Source organism: Thermobia domestica, chromosome 14 (genome assembly GCF_964235325.1).
Source record: "Thermobia domestica chromosome 14, izTheDome1.hap1.1, whole genome shotgun sequence".
Taxonomy (NCBI): Eukaryota; Metazoa; Arthropoda; class Insecta; order Zygentoma; family Lepismatidae; genus Thermobia; species Thermobia domestica.
Window position 1 is genome coordinate 70404961 of NC_137467.1, and position 20068 is coordinate 70425028.

Below are 20068 nucleotides of genomic sequence, written 5' to 3' on the forward strand. Positions count from 1 at the left end.
GTAAATGAAGTCAGTAAAGTTTAACGTGTCATTTTCAACGGGCTTAAGTACTGTCCTTTAAACTAAGATTTCTACATATAATTGCGCTTGAGTGTTTGTTCTGTTTTCTTCCATGTATCAACAAAGCGTTTGTTAGTATTATTTAGATATTCTCTGTCTTAAACTACAAATAAGTCTAATTCCTAATACAGAAAACAATGATCAATAATAATACAAATAATATTTTCTATAACATTAAAAATATTTTTGTGTTGTTAAATATAATAATTATATGTCTTTAAAAGGAGCCTGGGTATATTTACTAAGAAAAAACTATTATTTGGTTTTATCGAACAAAAATGTTGGACTACCGTACGTTATGCTGATTAATTTTTTTGAGTGAGCATGTGCTGCTAAGTCAATATAACAGTTTTTGAAAAGTTAAGTGACTTTTTGAGGTTGTGAATATATGGTAACATCATTTATTAAAAAAATAAAGTAATATTGTTAAAATACGATTCATTATTATTATTATTAATGGTTCTCATGTCTTTCTGTAAATACCATGGTTGTCAGAATCTTACAACAATACAAAAAAGAAAAGAAAAACAGATGTGAGCGTGGCGCTCACACGTATACCAACGGTATGACATCAGAGACGTATACTAATCCAGGGTTGAGTAAAGCTAGTCTCTGACAAGTAACTCCACGAAGTATTACGGAAACACTGACACAAAAGTTGCTAAAACTTGGAGTCATAATACTCCCAACACAATTAACTCTATAAAGTACTTAGATTATACTTTTTTTTTATTTTACTTTTTTAATGAACAGAAATTAAAAGTTCACGAAGGAAAAAATCTAACACCCACTTCACTTTCAATTCATGCTTCTACATCTAATGGGCTTAGTACCGGTACTGCTGTGTTACTTGTGCCTCTCTATGAAAGTTGTGCTATCTAAAGGACACTTAAAATTGGACTGTTCTTTGCCAAAGGACAAGGAGTAATAGAAAATGAAGAGGGATTACGGAGGGGTGGTCATGCTGTATACTTGCTGAAATCACCGTCGTTTTCGCTGGTTAATACAAACAAAAAGAAAGAAAACAAACATACATCGAAATTGCCTCGAACTAACAATGCTTGATTACAAAAGTTGTTTCCAGCACAAAAGTCAGTAGATTTGCAAGCCACGAAGTCGACATAAAAAACATCTCAAAAGAGACCCTAATCGTAAGTTTTTTTTTCTTTCTTTCTTTGTTGAAAGTTTATCAAATTTTTACCCGAAATTAGTAACACTGATTGCACGTGCTTCAAACAAAATGAAAGGGAAAATTATTTGCTAATGACTGCAGTATTCTTTCACGCTGTTCCTAGGTAACCAAGGTCAATGACTGCGCTGTTGACGGTACTTAAATGTTCAATCTTCTATCAATATTTCAAGTACAATTACTTTTGTTATTTTAAAATTATATACGATACAAATAATCCCGTTACACTATTACCATTATACATTTATGACTTGTTGGATGTTCTAAGTTTGCTGTCAATACTCTTGCCTATCGTTACAGAGCCGTTGGCAACAGTGCCTCCAATGCTCCACGTGCTGTACCCAACTGTAATAGTAATAGTCGAGTAGCAGTAAGTCAGATCTCGTATAAAGAATTCAAGACAAGCTGAAAACACTCTTATCAACACTCTGCTCTAAGCCATAAATAATGCTCATGATTATGTCTTAGTTATAGGGCATACGGATGAATAAAAGGAAGTGAATAATGATAGAAGAATTTGTCGAATGAGAGAAAATCGAGAAGCATCGAGGAAAAAACAAGCTGAAATGATGTTTCCACCAGAAACTCGCATGTCCTAGATTGAGGCGCGAACACCAGACGTAAGTGCTTTATCACTGAGTCAATAACCTAGCAATATTAGGCTCTAGCAACAATATGTTTACAAACTCCAAGGCCTATGGTCTTGTCTCTAAGAAACTGTGGTTAAGAGATTAGTCGGATCAAAAAGCAAGATGCACCTCAATTTAAAAGTAGTTGATTGCCTTTCATTGCATCTATCATTTTTTGTTGAAGCAAAAATCATAGGCAACCCTGCTAGTACGCTACACAAAGACAATATGGTGTCAGTGGGAGATCAGATTTCAAACAGAGAACAAATGTCAAGATTACTTGGAAGAAAGCCTAAGAACTTACCATATTTATATAAACGAAGCATTTTCACTCTTGTAAGCACCCACAGGAAAAAATGGCTATCTTGACCGTAAACATTTCAATGAAAGTGTGTCATCTTCTTCAGTAAAACTTCTTTGAGGAAACAATGTTGCTAGAACAATTATATTAATTTCCTTCCATGTTTAAACAAATTAAATCTAAAGTGTATGTGCTTCTTTGTTATGGAAATCAAATCTTAATGGGTTAATGCAGCACAATTCTATGTAGTCTGTCTTATATTTATGCTGCTTCCTCTTATGTGTGTTAAAGTTCGCTGAAAAAGCAGCCAATATATTATATCTGTCCCCTTAAAGATGGTGTACTGGACTGTCATTGAAACGTCTATGGTCAAAAGTGCCATTGTTACCTGAGTATACTTACGTGAGTAATAAACTTTGTTTATATTAAATGTGCACCCTACTGATACAGTAGGTAATTACTACACTTATACCTCTCTAATAAAGACAGTATATTTCCAATAACAACTCAGATGAACTTCTGTCTCTTCTCTTCCATTTTGGACATTAACAAAAAGGTCAAATTGACATTCAAATTCATAGTTGAATATCTCTGATAGAAACAATCCACACAAAAGAATACGACAAATTAAATCTAGCTGAAATTCCCGTTCTTTACATGAGAGAAATACGTTTATAAAATTATTCTCTGCAAAAAACTTAAACTCCTTTCTCCTTTAAGGTATGCATTTCAATTGAAGTGAAATTATAAAAATCAAGGTCAACCCAAGTGCTAACAATATTTAAAAATTCATTTTAAACGGTTGAAACGTCTCCTTGCTAGTAATACGCGTATCTTATGAACACAAAATGTGAAATTAAGGTATTTTAACACAAAGAGTTAAAAACTGACTGGATCGGGACTCGAATCCGGAACCTCCAGCATATCGTGCCGATGTGTTAACCACTATGACACCTAGTCCTCTTCGCAAAATAGCCACCTACTCTCTCACTCTCGAGGTCGGTGCTCTCATCTCGGACCACGTACATCGTACCACAGACCCCTGGTGTGATTGAACAACCCTACGGCCGTATACCGAGTACCTTACGACGGTTGTGATTTCATATATACTAATGAAAACACAAAATAGTCAATAGAGTCAGTCACTTTTTACTCTTTGTGTCAGAATTCGCACCTAAAGAGGATCTAGTGGGTTTTAAAAAAAAAAAATGTTTCCTCTTTTTATTAGTATGTATGAAATCACGACCGTCATTAGGTGCTCGGTATATGGGCATAGGATTGTTTAATCGCAGCAGGGGTCTGTGGTACAATCCACATGGTCCGAGATGAGAGCACCGATCTCGACAGTAAAAGAGTGGGAAGCGGACTGGGTGGCGTAGTGGATAACGCATCGGCATGGTATGCCGGAGGTCCCGGGTTCGAGTTTCGGTCCAGTCACTTTTTCACTCTTTGTATTAGAATTCGCACCTATAGAGAATTTGGTGTGTAAAATGAAAGAATCGGTTGTTTCCTTCTTTCATTATTATATAAGGTATTTTAGAAATTATCTACTTCATCCGAATACAGGCAGGATTTTTCAAAACGACAGAGTAGCATAGTTCTAATGAGTTTATTTGCTGAGTTTTATCTCAAACGATGAAAGATTCATTAGATATTCTATTTTTAGAGTGTATTTTTAGAGTGTCCTTAGGGTATACATTTTAATAAAAGTAACCTGATAAAAGCCTGACATGAAGCAAGTGCTAAGTATGTATGTTTAGAAATTCAATTTAAGCAGATGACCGTGACAATAAGACACAATCTCGATATTATCTCTCCATATATAAAGAAAAGAAGTCCTGAGTGAGTGAGCGACTGAATGATCAAGGCCCAAATCGCTTAAGACAGAAACTTCAAATTTGAACAGTGCATAAGATTTGTGGCGTAAGCTACCAGTAAAGAAGAATTTCTAGAAATTCGACAATGAAGGGGGAAAATAGGGGTGAAACATCATCAGTAGTTAAAAACTTTCCCTTTCCGAAGAAAAGAACGCCCCCTAAGACACCTGACGAGTAGCAGGCAGCAATTGAAGTATATCTTCACTACTCTTCCGTATTAAATCCACTTTATATTTCCTTTATGTTTTTATTCCTTCTAACTCCTTTCTTACCGATATCTTTGAAGATCAAACTTGTCAAGGTACTGGTGTTCCCACATCTTGACTATTGCGACTCAGTCTATTCTGATCTAACAGAAAATCAATCAAAGCGCTTGCAAAGAGTGCAAAATGCCTGCATTAGATTTATTTTCAATATAACTTACAGGGAACATCTCACATCTTTTTATAAAAAACTGTCATGGCTGACGTTAGTTGGAAGAAGAAATTTACATAATCTTACCCTATTGTACAAAATACTTACTACGTCAGAACCATTGGATCTAGCCCGTAGATTTTTATATTTATCAGGCTTTCATACTAGAAGCACAAGATCACAATATAATTTCTTGCTCTCCATACCCAGTCACAATTCTGATTTATACTCAAAATCCTTCACACTAAGTACTACACGCCTCTGGAACAGTTTACCTCAATTAATACACAACGTTTCCACAGTTGCCAAATTTTAAAAATCTGTAAATTCCCTTCTCTTAAGTAAAGGTAAGGATACTGGTAGCACATGAGGCATCTTCGTTTTACCAGATTATTAATAACCCACATATAAACACACAACCAATAGCCTATGTTAATTTGTACAGCTTATATATTCATACTTCTAGTACCGCTATATGCAATATGCAATTTTAGATTTCTCCATGTTATTTTTGTTTCCTCTATTGTATATTATTTTTCAATTTTTGTTTTTGAAGTGCTTAACCATTTTTTTTACTTAAGTAGTGTATTGTTTTTTTTTATGTGGTTCAATACTTTTCTTTTGTAATCATTAATATTTTCTATATATTGGTGTTTTTTTAAAAATATATAATGTCTGCACGTGGTTAAGTGCTCGGAGAAGGCTGCAGAGCCTTCTCTTCACCACGTAAAAGAAGTCATAAATAAATAAATAAATAAATAAATAAATAAAAACTCCTACTGCTATCCTCCGAGTGCCCGGCGTAGTGTAGTCGTTACCGCTCTCCGCCATTGGTACGAACGGTTCCGCGTTCAATTCCCAGTTAGGACATTTGGTCCAAAAGATGTAACAGCTCTTTCATGTTACCTTCATCCTGAGTGAGGTTTCTCCTGGGTTTGCCTCAAACCAGATAAATGCCGAGATGGTACCTAATATATAGGTCCCAGGTCCCTTCCTTCCCTCCCCGGATAGTGTGCTCGCCGAGGAACGTCATCCCTCAAGGCTATAGACACCGGTAATGCCCACAAATATGTATAAATAAATACATAAATCTTATCCTCTGAGAACAAGGCTTGCAAAACATTTTTCTTTCTTTAGTTTCAGGTCTTTTTATTCTTTTGTGTCAAAATGTAACAAAGCCTGAGCACAATAGTTTAAATTATCAAATGCCCAAAATTATATTAATTCAAATACCCTTCCTTCCTAACTGTTTTCTTCTATTGCTAAGTTTGTTTTTCTTTCCTTCCGTATGTTTTTTGTCGTCTTTTCTTTTTCATCCTCCCAAGTCCTGTTCGGGTTTTCCAAAAGCTTAATTAAAACTTATAGCTTACTATGGTTTGTAATACAATAAAATTAACTTACTTCTTCTCTCAGCTCCTTCATTCTCTGTTCAATATCATATTCTTTTTTCTTTTCTTCCAGTTTTCGCTTGTTAACCTCAAAGCGTTTCTTTACTTGGTCCAATGATGATCTCTCCACACGCATTGACATTCCCAAATTCCGCTGATCTGCAAGGAAAGAAATGTTTATAATGTGAATTATATATATAAACTCTTCACATTTTTCAGACGAATAAAACTCACTAATTTATTAAATTATTGATTTATATACTAAAAACATAATTCACAGTTAAATGTAGTAAGCTCCAACCCTAACATATTGAAACTATGAAGTATCTCACAAATCAATATTTGAACGCAAGAAACACATACTCCTTCGCAAGTGTATTTACCTAGTTTCACCACATTAATAATACTAAACAAAATCGCTATTAGTGCTAGCGCTAATATATAATTGAAACTGTTCAGTATGTATATATATCAGGGGTTTTCAAACTGTGCGGCGCGCCTCCCTAGGGTGGTGCCGAAGGTTGTCAGGAGAGGCGCGAGGACTTTTAAGAAAAGATCCTACAAAGGAATATATTTATAATGCAACACGCATACTTAAGTCTGCATCCTTCTTCTTTACTAATACATAGTGAACTAAGACTTTGTATCACCTCTGTTCCATATACGATCAGGGATGACCCTTTCACCATTCGCTTAAATATAAGTGAAACATAGCTTATCATACTGATAGTCTTTCTTTTAAGGACATGTATTTATGTTGTTGACATATTTCATTTTTGATAGGGGAGGCGTGTTCAGATTTTGGTGGCTGAGGGGAGCCTCAACTGCAAAATGTTTGAAAACCCCTTGTATATATCATATGTGTGTCTGCAAGAGTACGTAGATAAGCGAAGGTGGCTATTCGATTTTTCCACGCGTGAACAAAACTGTAATACAGTTTTTAAGCAAAGGTGATACTAATTAAATTTAAAATGCTACGTATTTGACGGCATATGCAATATACACGGTAACTCTGCTATTATAAGTTACAACAAAATGCAAGAGGGGAAACCTTCTCCAAATACGTTGTTTTCAATTTAAAGTGAAGGATTTTTTTTAAATTGGACGAGCTATTTGGGCTGTACACTTTTTATGCGCCCAATGTTAAATGAAAATTTAATGTTGCCATTTACCGGGAGGTGGATGAATTTTGTAAGAGTATGATGAATGGGGGCATGTTCGAAATGGGGGCTGGCCATCGACATGTTAGTGTAAGACAATAAGTACATTCACTTATGTTGTAAGTCCAGGTAAATGGCAACGTTGGATTTTCACTTAACATTGGACGCATAAAGAGTGTATATCCGAAAGGGTCCATGACATTTGGGTGCGGCCGTTTGAGTGCAGACATTTGGAAGATGCCGTTTAGGCGCGAGACATTTGGGCGCAAAACCTTTTATCCAAATAGGTTTACATACCTACATATGTTATAACGTATTTCATAACTAGAGCCTGAATGTTTAAACACTGGAAATTTCGAAAAACGACCACAAATAATTTTGCAAACACCGAAGTTTCTGCATATCATGCACAACTTGTCTCTACAAGTTGAAAAGAAATGGGAAGAAACCGTAGCAAACTAGTGACTGCTCGGTCGCCGTACTATGCAGCTTAGTTTTAGAAGAATATTTCCTTTTAATGAAATAAGACATATGTTATAAAGACACGTAATTTGTGTAAAAAAAATACATAAAAAAGACGTACGTTTTGCGTTAATGTTTAGTTATTTTAAAGATGTGACTATATATTAATATTGCACTGTGAATTTGATTTTTTGAGTCAGACATTTTTAAATTTATCTTAAAATCTGTACAATACTGTACATATTTTCATTTTCTATAATAAATTATTAAAATGTGTGGTACAAAGCATAAAAAATGTTTATTAAGTACTGGTCTGTATCAAAAGATCAGAAGAAACGAATACGAGCTGGTTTTGGAATAAAAATGGTATTTTTAATGTTATGGGTGATTCAGGAAGTATTTATTGAAAGTTTTTTTTTTTTTTTTTTTTTTTTTTTTTTTTTTCATTTGATGTGCCCATTAGACCGGATAGTTGATACTCTATTGTATTAATAAAAAGTTATTTCAGATTTCATAAAAGTAGGCACTAGTTATACATTGAAATAGGAAGAATAAGCCAAATATAATTTACTGTAGGCAGTCTGTGACACCTCAAAACAACTTTTTTCGAGGATACGATTGGGTGGCAAAAGAAGAATAGCATTATTTCCAGGGTTTGAAAAAACCCGGGCTTTTTTGAAAAAGCCCAACCCACCTGGGCCCATATGGGTTTTTTCGGGTATTTTCAGGTTTAATTGGGTTTTTTCGGGTTTAATCGGGTTTTTTCGAAATATCTCAATGTCTTTGGGGTAAAAGTGTTAAAATGTGATTTATATTTCAAGATTGTTATTGTCACAACTTGCAACAATTTTCTACTTACTGCTGTTTTGAAACAAATGGCCGCCAATTTGATATTTTACGTTGTTATGCCGCCAAAATCTATACAGGAATTTTAGTGTGTCTCGTGCTTGTATTCTGAAAATTTTAACTTAAAAGGCCAAAAGTTGTACCCTGTAGTGTGTGTGGTAGAGGCAGACAAACGAGTTGAGTTGATTTTGTGTTTAACGTCCCTTTCAGCAGCGAGGCTATATGAGACGGGACCTACTGATTAACGTAGAATCCGAACCACATGAGCTCCCTCCGGGAAGCAAACCCGGGTCCCACGCCGAAGACGCGTACACTAACCGCTTAGCCATGAAGGAGCTCAGCAGACAAACGAACAAATGTAGATCAAGTCATCCAGACGCCTGACTGACGATCGCCAAATATGAATACCAAAAGGGGTCTATTAATTTAAAGCAAAGATGCAATTCATGTTGTATGAAATAAATAAATGTTTTAAAATGTCTTATATGAAATTAAGATCTTCCAGCGTAAATAAACCTGCCATATTTTCTCCATGAGAATACGGGACACCTCAGATCCCCCCCCCCCCTTTCCTGAACTTTCCAACACAATGCAATGAACTGCAACCTGGTTATGAACAAAAGTATAGGCCACGGTGGCTCGGTGGTAGAGCGTTCACCTCTAGTGCATGGCATTTCTAATTCGAGCCTAGCTCCCGCCAAGTGAGCTTTGTGGTGGACAAACACCTTGTGCGTGGGTTTTCTCGAGATTCTCACGTTTCCTCCCACTTTCTTCATTCTGTCATTTCATTCATTTCTCATCATCACCGTCACCTTGAGCATAGCAGGCATAACCGTGAGACTAAAACTAAAAAATTTAATTTAATTTTCTTATTCAATAATATAATAGGCGAAAGTTCACTAAGCAGCAGCTGCTTTTCTCTGTTCGTTCCCTGCAATTAATTGTATAGACTGAAGATGCTTAGAAACTTAAGATGTGCTATAAAAATGCTTTACAGGAAAGCAATATGCAAATTATTTAAATCAGTGGTACAATCTACTTTCAATATTTTTCGCGCGTTTAGCAATATTTATTTACATGGCTGTATCTGCCAAAATTACGTTCGTCAGTTTAATCTGATGAAAAGCTTATTTTTCTCCTTGTGTCGTGTGTAATTGTGAGGACCAGGTTTACATTTTTCTAAGACCTGGACCAAAGCACAATTCTGTGCCCTAGCCTCTGAAAAAAATTATAATTCTTGTTAACTTATCTAATTTGTTGCTTAAGAAAAGTTAGTCATCTTCCCTGTGTTTGTAAATGTAGAAGCACTCAAAGCCTTTTTTTTTTTTTTTTTTTTTTTTAATGTTCCGGAGTATCCAAGTTTCCATCAAGTGCAATGGAAAAAGTAGCATTGCAAATTTCGCTCGCTATCAAGTCGAACAGGCTGGTGTTATAACTTCCTCGAAACTGTTACATGCAACAGCGTACTGTTCATTCACTAATTACAGGATTCCCAGCCAATGTCAGATTTTTTTTTTTTTTTTTTTTTTTTTCACTTTTCGAATAAGCTGATATTGATAGCAGAAATGGAACGGAGTTAAAATACATTTCCCTGTCCCGACTACATTTACGGGGACGCGGGACACTCGGGCCCAAAAACGGGACACTCCCGATTTTTACGGGACGTATGGCAGGCTTAAGCGTAAAATAAATAGTTTTATTGTTGAAGTATTCATTTCCGATCCTTCTGCGTTTAATTCGGGAATTTCCCGAGCACTTCTTTCACGGCGTGTACATCAAAACTTCCACTAGTACGGAAATTTGAGCTCGGCACTTGAAATAGTACGCGTTACATAGTCTTTGGAACCCCGAGCATTAAGCTTCTTAAATTTGACAAGAATGTTTACGTTATTGCTGGTGTTGATTCTACAGACTGCTTATTTGAAGAGTAGCAACAAATGACTGAATTAAACTGTTATTGTTGGAAAACCAAATTTTAGATAAAGAACCTTGTGTTTTACATCAAAGGTAAGAAATAATACTAATAGTTTTACTAATGTATTACATATGTAGTATTAGTACCGGCACCTATGACCTTAAACCCGTCAAACGTATGAGTGATAATGTCCCTCGGTGTCGCCAAGTCAACGAGCATACTATTGACGGAAAATATTTTCTAAAGTACAAAATGGATTATTTTACTTCAAATAGGCTATAAGCACAAATTTGTTCTATAACTATCTCAAGCTAAGGCAAGTCTTTTTTTTTTTTTTAAATTCATTTAGTGCATTCAGAACTTTATAAAGGTCTTATGTTGAACGTTGTTGTATACCTTAACGTGAAAACCTCTAATTCGCCCAAAGAAAGTCTAAAATCTGATAAAAATCACTTACAATGTGATCACTTTAGTTGTATCAATAATATACTAACAAATAGGTCAAAAACCCAGGTGGGTTTTTTCAGGTGGGTTTAACCCGAAAAAACCCACCGGGTTTTTTCGGGCTGGGCCCACTTGGGCAAACCCTGATTATTTCCGATAAGAATATGGAGTTTCTATGGCAGTATGACAGAGTTCTGAATGACCAGTTAAGAACGAACAACCACGCCGAAGCAGTTTATCGTGGGCTGCTTTGCGCCCAAACGGCCACGCCTACATGTCTGCGACCAAACGTCCTGCCCCCATCCCAAACGGCTCGTCCAATTTAAAAAAAAAAAAAAAAAAAAAAAACCTTCACTTTAGGTTGAAAACATGAAGATGGTTTCCCCTCTTGCATTTTCTTGTATCTCTGATAATAACAGTTACCCTTTCTTTGTCAGGGGACTTTTGAGACACCCTGTATGTGCGGTAATACTTGTTTTACGAAAAGGACAATGAACAAAGAAAATAAAGATTGTTCTTTAATATAAAAGAACAAATATGAAGTTTCTCAGTATTCTGTTAATATGTCATAATACTTGAACTTTATGCGACAAGGAAAGTTAGGCATTCTTCCTGTCTTTTCCTTTTATGAAGATTATGAATAGCTATTTTCCCATTCGAAGATTAACTAGTGAACAGTTTTCATTTACTTAATTTCAATAATTATTTCAAAATTACCTTCGTGGAGAATCACAAAGAATTATTAGTACAGTTCAATCAACTTATGATGTTCTCTAATGTAAGCGTGAAGTTGAAAACACTTACTTTTTTTTTTTTTTAAGTTTACAATATTATTAGCGTTTAACTAAAAATATGACCAAAGGTAAGATACACAGTAGAGTTCCGGTTATCCGAGTTTCGATTAATCGAGGTTCCGTGTTAACCGAGTTTAATCCAAACAAACAAAAATTTAAAAACAATCCGGTTACAACGATAAACAGTTTACAGGTTTTTGTTTCAGCAATAAAGCAAACATACGGCTGACGTAAAGATGACGACTCCGATATTACCATAATTAAGCTAGCGAGCTTTAATTGTTGCATGTTTTCAGTTTCAGTTTAATTAGGCACGTTCAAACACCAAGACGACAGTACATAGTATGATTAATGAGATGTAGCCTAAAATCATTATTAACTCTTAAATTTTAATTTCTGTTTAACTAAAACACTGCCCAAAGATAATCCACATGTCGGTCGAAAGATCGCATCAAGTTTAACAAAATAACATGCTAAAGCGTAAATTCCGGTGCGTAGTTTCCAAGAAAATTGACAAAAATGAAGTCTTCTGGATGTTGTTCGTTGTCAATAATAACTAGTAGTTCTGCTGGATTAGATTGTTCACATGTTTATGTATCGTATACGCTGTTAACTATCAGACCGCGTCTTCTTCTACCAGTGATGCAGCATTATTATAATGCCGGCGAAGACTGGTGAAACGTGAGCTTTACACGAATTATAGAAATGTTTTCCCTCACGTGTCATGAATCGGAAGAATTCAATACGATTCGTGGAGCTATCTTTCGAATGCACGCTTGAGATAAAGTGAAACAATAGGAGCGCACCAATATTGCCAAACTTAGAGGACATGACAAACAAGCGAAAGAAACAGCACTTTAAAAACTATAAAATGAACACTAATAATTATTCGGATTAATCGGTAACAGTAATAATAGCAAAAATGTAAAATAATAGCAAAAATAACGACAACAAGAGTAACAACAAAACTAAACTTAGCGGCAGTCCAACAACACTGCGCCTTCAGGTGTTCTCCGTACAGTACGAGAGACGACACTGACAAAATTTCAGGGGTGGGATTGACGACCGGGACACACCTTCGCGTTCTATTGGATGGTGAAATTGGTAAATCTAGGTGAAGCTTCACGAGTCCTCGCGAATACTATAGCAGTGACCAACATACTCCTAACAGTTACGAACATATCACTTGTAAACGACAAAGGTGGAGAGGACTTCAGTGTGAAAAGCAAAACATCCTAAAGACTTACGAATTACTCTATCCCCTGCTTTTAAATATCGTAGAAAACCTTTATATAGGTTATAGTAGTCCACGTACAAAACAAGTTTTAATTTGTTGTAATGTCTCTTTGATGTAATGTATATTGTTTATTCAGGCCAGAATCAAAGAGAAAAGATAAGAATTTTAATTGGGTGCATCCGCATAGACTGTTTAATTATTACTAGTACTACCATACTTCAAACAGAACTTTTTCTTTCTTTATCTTTCCTGATCGGGGGTTCATAGTTCGAATATTCGGAGACCGACAGCTATCTCTTCAGGTGCCTTCCATTTCAACTCAGGCAAAAAAATATAAAATTGTACCATCACCATCTCAGATATTGTTGAAACTTTTTTTTATAGCAACTAGACATGTTTTTAAGAGACCCATATTTTTTTGTTTTGTCGAAAAAAATTTTCCCGCCACGTAATGGGCCATCAAAGACGGGGAGTGCAATTTATGAATTGTAGAAGACATGAAAAATGGTCAACTTCGGAGCCTCACCATTCGGCTATGGAGACAGGTAGAGTTATAATTCTTGTTGTGGTATGTACATAGGGATATAAATAAACTATATTTTATTATAGTTTGGTTTGCGCATACGTATCTTTTTGTACATAAATTAACAAATGAACGTCAATTTATCTGAAAAGTCGAAGTTTGCGAATTTTTTTTCGAGTACTTCCGGTTCGAATTTTAAAATTCTATTTTCGCGGTTGGTAAGACCTAGCTACCCGCTTTCCGAAAAAAAAAATTGTATCGCTTCTGTGTGCAACCGTTTTGTCCCAAAAAATTCGAGAAATTGTAAAATTTTCAAAAATCGCCATTTTTGGGCGCCATTTTCTCGAAAACACCATCTTTTAAAATTCTGAAATTTTGTCAGATGGTTCAACTTTACATGAATAATAAACACACCAAATACCATTCTCGACCAATGCTTCATGAATTAATTGCAGCCTTTTAAAGTTAGCGAAGTTTCGTTAACTTTGATGTCACAGTTAGCAACACTGGGAACAATAAAAGTGCAATGATTTGATGATGTTTGTGGTTCACATTCATTAAATGAAGAATAAAAGGTTTTCTTGACTGTTTTTTATTATTATATTATTATTATTTTGATCAAGAAGGCTCTCTGAAATAGTAAAACGAACCTCCCCGTACTCCTCCGTTTTCTTAAACCGAAATAATCTGAGGTGGAAATTACGATTACGAAACGCACAAATTTCAAGTTCACTTACTTAAAATGGTCATCGGAAACCAAATTTCACTTTTTTTTTTTTTTTTAATTTTTTACATGGGCCAATCATTTGCTTGGTTGGTGTCTTCTTCGCTAATAGCATGTAACCGTGAAGGTACTCCAATAGGTGTTGGCTCACTCACAACTCGTCTAGGAGTGGATCTAGGGGAAGAAACTTGTTTATTTTATATATAAATAAAACCGATCTCAGATTTTGGAGCTCTTAAAAGTAGCTCTAAGTAGCAGTATTACCTGCCTCCCCCCCTTCCAGAAGTCCGTCCTGGATCCACCTCTGCTAGCACATTGTCGATAGTCACAAATGCTGAAGGTCCATGTGGAAGCATAAACAGCACTTCAACTTCACGTAATTCATGATTTATTCATAATATTTCTGCTACGCACCACTGGTTATCATACATATATGTATATAACAAAAGTTACTTTTTGCAAATTTCTTAGATCTACTCTTTGAATTGCAGAAGTTCGAAGTTTGGGGGAAGCATGAAGTTAGTTCATGGTGACCCGTTACTCCCATAAAAACTTCACCATTTTCCGAAAGCCAAAGATGACTTCGTTCAATACCAGTTCCCGCTCGCATACTTTCCCTTTTTTTTCTTCCGGAAGTCGTCGAATTCAGTTCCAGGTAACAAAACGGGGGTAATACCAGGAGTTTGTACTTGCACTATACTCACGAATTCTTCTGCGGTTCTAGTGGGGGCGCGGTGGCTCATTGGTAGAGCGTTCACCTCCGGTGCTTGGGGTCCCTGGTTCGATGCCAGATCGCGCCCTGTGGGCTTTGTGGTGGACAAACACCGTGCTCGTGGGTTTTCTCGGGGTTATCCCGTTTCCTTCCACTTTCTGCATTCCACCATTTCATTCATTTCTCATAATCACCGTCACCTTTAGCCTAACCGGCATAAGCGTCGGACGTAAAACTGAAAGATTTCATTTCATTTTTTTTCTTCTGCGGTTTTAACACTGTGTATCTGTATTTGCCTAAGGTTATGCCGCGTTGCCACATTCTTTACACCTCCCCCCTCCCCCATAATACCGTCGCAGAGACCCTTGCATGGCCAGTTTCACTGCAAAACCACTGCTTTATCGGAACTGTATGCATCTCGAACATCTGAAAGCGATTTTTAAAGTGGGATGCAGCACCATCAGAAATCACTGACACGGTTTGGGAAATTGTAGACACTTATTTTCTCGTATTCAAACCTTTTTCTATAAAATATATTTTCGCTTTTCTTCGAGTATTTTTAGAATCTTGTCTATGGCTATGAGTACATGAGCCGAATCGTGTGTTTTATCGTCGTTTATTACAAAAAAAAACTGTCAGTTGATTCATATTCCGGTGATAACTCTGAATTTCACTTTGCAGAATAACAGTCCAGTTTTCAGCGAAGTCCACATGAAGCAAAATAGAATTTGTATCTTGAAATTTTATACGGTGCTTTTCGGTAGCAATTAATTCTCTTTGGATTTTCTTGATGTAGTCATGAATTACAATTCTTACAGTTAAACCAGCAATGTACGATACGAAAACAGAAAGTGGCACAGTTTTTTTAACGAGATTATTGTTTTCCCATATAGCGTACGTAACACTTTCATTTTCATCAGGATCAATAATTAAAGACTCCACACTTATTCCTTCCACTCCAGGACATTCACCACACTCTTGAAGAAGACAGTTGTCATTTTCTACGGATTATACTACTAAAGGAAATAGGTCACTCATGACAGCTTCAATACAGGCTGCACCTTTGATTTGTAGCAACGCAGTAGCAGCTAACTTAAAATTTGCACAATACACACACACACATACACACTTCCCTCGCAGATTGCGGACTGACCCACTTTCGTCGAATACTGCAAAATTCCGAGTGACCCATTCTTATGTTTGGATTGTTCTGTTTATAAAGTCAGTAAATTTCTTTGGAACGCGTAAGAAAACGTTTCGATTTTTTTAACTTTTTGTCCTTTTTCGATCACTAATGACATCGCACTTAATTGAAACTTTGTCTGGAGCATTCCAAATCATCACTGAGGTAATAGTTCAGGCTTTTTGTAGATCATCAGAATTTATTGGATGGCCATTTCAAGTAAACTTAAAATTTGTGTATTTCGGTTTAAGAAAACGGAGGAGTAGGGGGAGGCTCATTTTACTATTTCAGAGAGCCTTCTTGATCAAAATAATAATAATAATAATAAAAACAGTCAAGAAAACCTTTTATTCTTCATTTAATGAATGTGAACCACAAACATCATCAAATCATTGCACTTTTATTGTTCCCAGTGTTGCTAACTGTGCCATCAAAGTTAACGAAACTTCGCTAACTTTAAAAGACTGCAGTTAATTCATGAAGCATTGGTCGAGAATGGTATCTGGTGTGTTTATTTTTCATGTAAAGTTGAACCATCTTACAAAATTTCAGAATTTTAAAAGATGGTGTTTTCGAGAAAATGGCGCCCAAAAATGGCGATTTTTGAAAATTTTACAATTTCTCGAATTTTTTGGGACAAAACGGTTGCACACAGAAGCGATACAAATTTTTTTTTCGGAAAGCGGTAGCTAGGTCTTACCAACCGTGAAAACAGAATTTTAAAATTCGAACCGAAAGTGCTCGAAAAAAATTCGCAAACTTCGACTTTTCAGATAAATTGACGTTCATTTGTTAATTTATGTACAAAAAGATACGTATGCGCAAACCAAACTATAATAAAATATAGTTTATTTATATCCCTATGTACATACCACAACAAGAATTATAACTCTATCTGTCTCCATAGCCGAATGATGAGGCTCCGAAGTTGATCATTTTCCATGTCTTCTACAATTCATAAATTGTACTCCCCGTCTTTGATGGCCCATTACTTGGCGGGAAAAATTTTTTTTCGACAAAACAAAAAAATCTGGGTCTCTTACAAACATGTCTAGTTGCTATAAAAAAAGTTTCAACAATATCTGAGATGGTGATGGTACCTGCTCTGCCTGAATTGAAATGGAAGGCACCTTCAAAGTATCTTCTCAGTCACACCAATCGAAAAATTATTTATATAGCCGCTTGTCGATTCTGAAAAAATCCTTTTAAACTCCCATCTAAACACAGTTTACGTCCATTTCTGATAATCAATTTTACATTGTCTCTTATAGCCTAGAGATAAGCTTGGAACAGAAATCTCTCGCCCAAAATCTGTCTCACGTCTAAGAGATAACCTATATATGTGTAATGGAGGCGACGAAATACCGAATCCTGTCACGTCTACTGTAGCAGAATGAGCCAAAGATTTTTCCAGTTACAAATTAATCACAAAATACTCAGTCCCTAATACTATGAACTTTTCTTTAAGTCTTCACAATTTCCGTAATAAAAAATACTCACGTTTCTTTCCATTGATGTGGTCCAAGAAGTTTATTGAGTCTTTTACTACACAATCACAGACATTACAGTAATACCTGCAAAAATAAAACAAGAAGTTAAAAAAAAAGTAATATTAGACTACAAAGAGCTTCCAGAATAGAAGAAAATTACTGTATTTAACAAATTTTAACATTGTTATTTTGGTTGTCATAAACAGAAGTCGCTATTGTTTATAGATTTAGCTATGAAACTTGACAAGTTTTACAAAATGACACAGTTATATTGTGCTATTAAAAAGTTAAAATTTATCTTTAAGATAACTTCATGAAAGTGGGTAATGTATCAATATGTATGGAACAACAATATCTAAACGAGAAATAATTAAGTAATTTTCACCCTTGTGGTTCCTTAAAATTTGATGTAGGCTGTGGAGTGATTTTTATCTCAAATATCATAATGATCCTGTCTATTGATAAGGTCTAAAAAAAACATATATATACTTAAATTCATGGTGTGTATATTTGGTGGCCTCTCTAAACTTCACCTGTGGATATTTGATTTAATCTTGTGTTGTGCTGTGAAATATCTTAGAAAAGGGAAAAAAGATGATTTATACGAAATTTTAACTCCCTACACAAATTGTCCTTGTTGGTGTTTTTGAGTAAGATCTCTTGCTTCAGTTCTCATTTATATAACTTTTCTTATACATACGAAATATGTTAGAAAAGTAAAGAGACCAGATTTTCTGTTAATGATGAATTTCCTTATTTTTACAAATCAGAGCTATCCTCTTCAAAATAGTCACATCGGGCAGCTACACAGCGATGGAGGGGTTCTTTCCCTTCTTTGTACCAATGCGGAAGGCTTCTGCTGAAATATCTTTCAGCTCGTCTGTTACGGTTACTTAGATATCGTATAAAGTACCAAAATAGCGCCCCTTCAACTGTTTTTTCAGCAAGGGAAATGAAAAGATATAACAGGGACTGAGATCCGGCAAAAAGGGGGATCTTTCCCTTTTCTTGAGTCTTTTAAAGACTTCCCCATAGAGTTTCATTGGTAGTTTGTCCTGGTTGCACAAATCCCTTTTGGACGATTTCCCAGCGATCTGACCTCAGAAGAGACTTCAATCTTTCAACACTGTCATCAATTTTTGAGGTTCACGGTCTTCATCTTCCACTTGTTCTCGGCCTTCTAAAAAAGGGCTTGTATCCTGGATAAAAAATGTTCTCCATAGGCCTTTTGTAACTTTTCAAAAGTCATAGTAGCGGATTCGTCAAGCTTTACACAAAATTTGATGACACAACGTTGCTCCACTTATGAGAGTCCATTTCCGTCACGCACCTCACAAATACAACTTCACTTCAGATACTCTCGACACTTACGTAGCAACTGACGCAAGTTCAACCTAGTACTAAGTCATCGGCAAGGCATCATCATAATGACATCTTGAAGTTTTACGTCCCACGGTTATTCCGGTTAGGCTAAAGGAGACGGTAATGATGAGAGATGAGTGAAATGGTGGAATGAAGAAAGTGGGAGGAAACGGGAGAACCCCGAGAACACACACGAGCACGGTGTTTGTCCACCACAAAGTCCACACGGCGCGAGCTGGGATCGAACCAGGGACCCCAAGCACCGGAGGTGAACGCTCTACCGCTGAGCCACCGCGCCCCCCAGTCATCGGCAAGGGTTAACTACTATGTGAAGGTGGAGGCAGCAGCGTTGTCAGTTCGTGCACAGCGTTGCCACACACATCGTAAGTGCATGTACGCATAACATTTTAAAACGTTGAATAGAACGATTTTGCCAGAACGAAATGCAATACAAAGAAGGTATTTAAAATACAGATACAACGCAGAAATCAAGTGAAGTATTCCGCATATGAAGCAATAAATAAATTAATTAATTATTTAAATGCATAAGACGACAATACAACAGTAAACGGGGACCAATAAGTAAAAACTAAAATAATCTGTTTATTTTCTGCTATCAAATCTTAATTTTTCAGTTTAGTTTACTTTAATTTTTCAGTATTGTCACCAAATGCTGCACTCATGTTAACATCTAAATGCAATTGGCATTTGGATTAATACTTCGTAAGCAAAGCAACTGACAATAAAAAAAGGAATGATTTATAGAAAGTAATCACTTGCAAGAACTAATTTCTCCTTCGACTTCTATTTTGTTACCTCCAAATAAGAAATCAATGGGTACAGACTTCAGTCGTTTAGCCTATGTCTCTCTTTAGATTAGTTATACAGCGCTTTTCCATTACTTTAACGATGATAGGTGTCTGATTTTTTTCTTTTTTAATGAAAATTTAGAGCACAAGTGAAACAAGATTTACTTTTTTTTTTTTTTTAAATGAATTGTTTTCAAAATAAAAGTAAAATTTCTGGTTAGGTAAATTTCAACAAATAGTATTTGTATCTCTATCTTTCTACATTTAAAACATAGTTTTCAGTTTATGTGCACTTGAAAACTTACTTGGAATAATATTTTTAAGAAATCTAGAACACACTTGACCAATGATTTCTAATAAGCTGCTAACTACCGAAGACTAAAATGTAATATACGGTATAGTATTGTTTCCTGCCAGAAGTTTCCTAGATAGCCAAACAAAAACATATACACGACAAAATTATATTATTTATCTATTTCACAACATAAGACGCAAGATGACGTTTCCTATCAGTGTCGTCTAGTCCACTATGTTCATTTAAGTTCTTTT

The 20068-nt window shown here is 35.7% G+C and overlaps 1 protein-coding gene across 1 annotated transcript in view; it reads right to left on the reverse strand.

Annotated features, from left to right (window-relative positions):
• The window catches only part of LOC145669710 (zinc finger matrin-type protein 2), a 33543-nt gene that overhangs the window by 1058 nt on the left and 12417 nt on the right, over positions 1-20068 (reverse strand). Inside the window, exons 3-4 of the mRNA XM_081738021.1 lie at positions 17359-17432; positions 5872-6017 (exon numbers count right to left, since the gene is read on the reverse strand). Coding sequence (XP_081594147.1) covers positions 5872-6017; positions 17359-17432 — 220 coding nt within the window. The remainder of the gene's footprint in view (positions 1-5871; positions 6018-17358; positions 17433-20068) is intronic.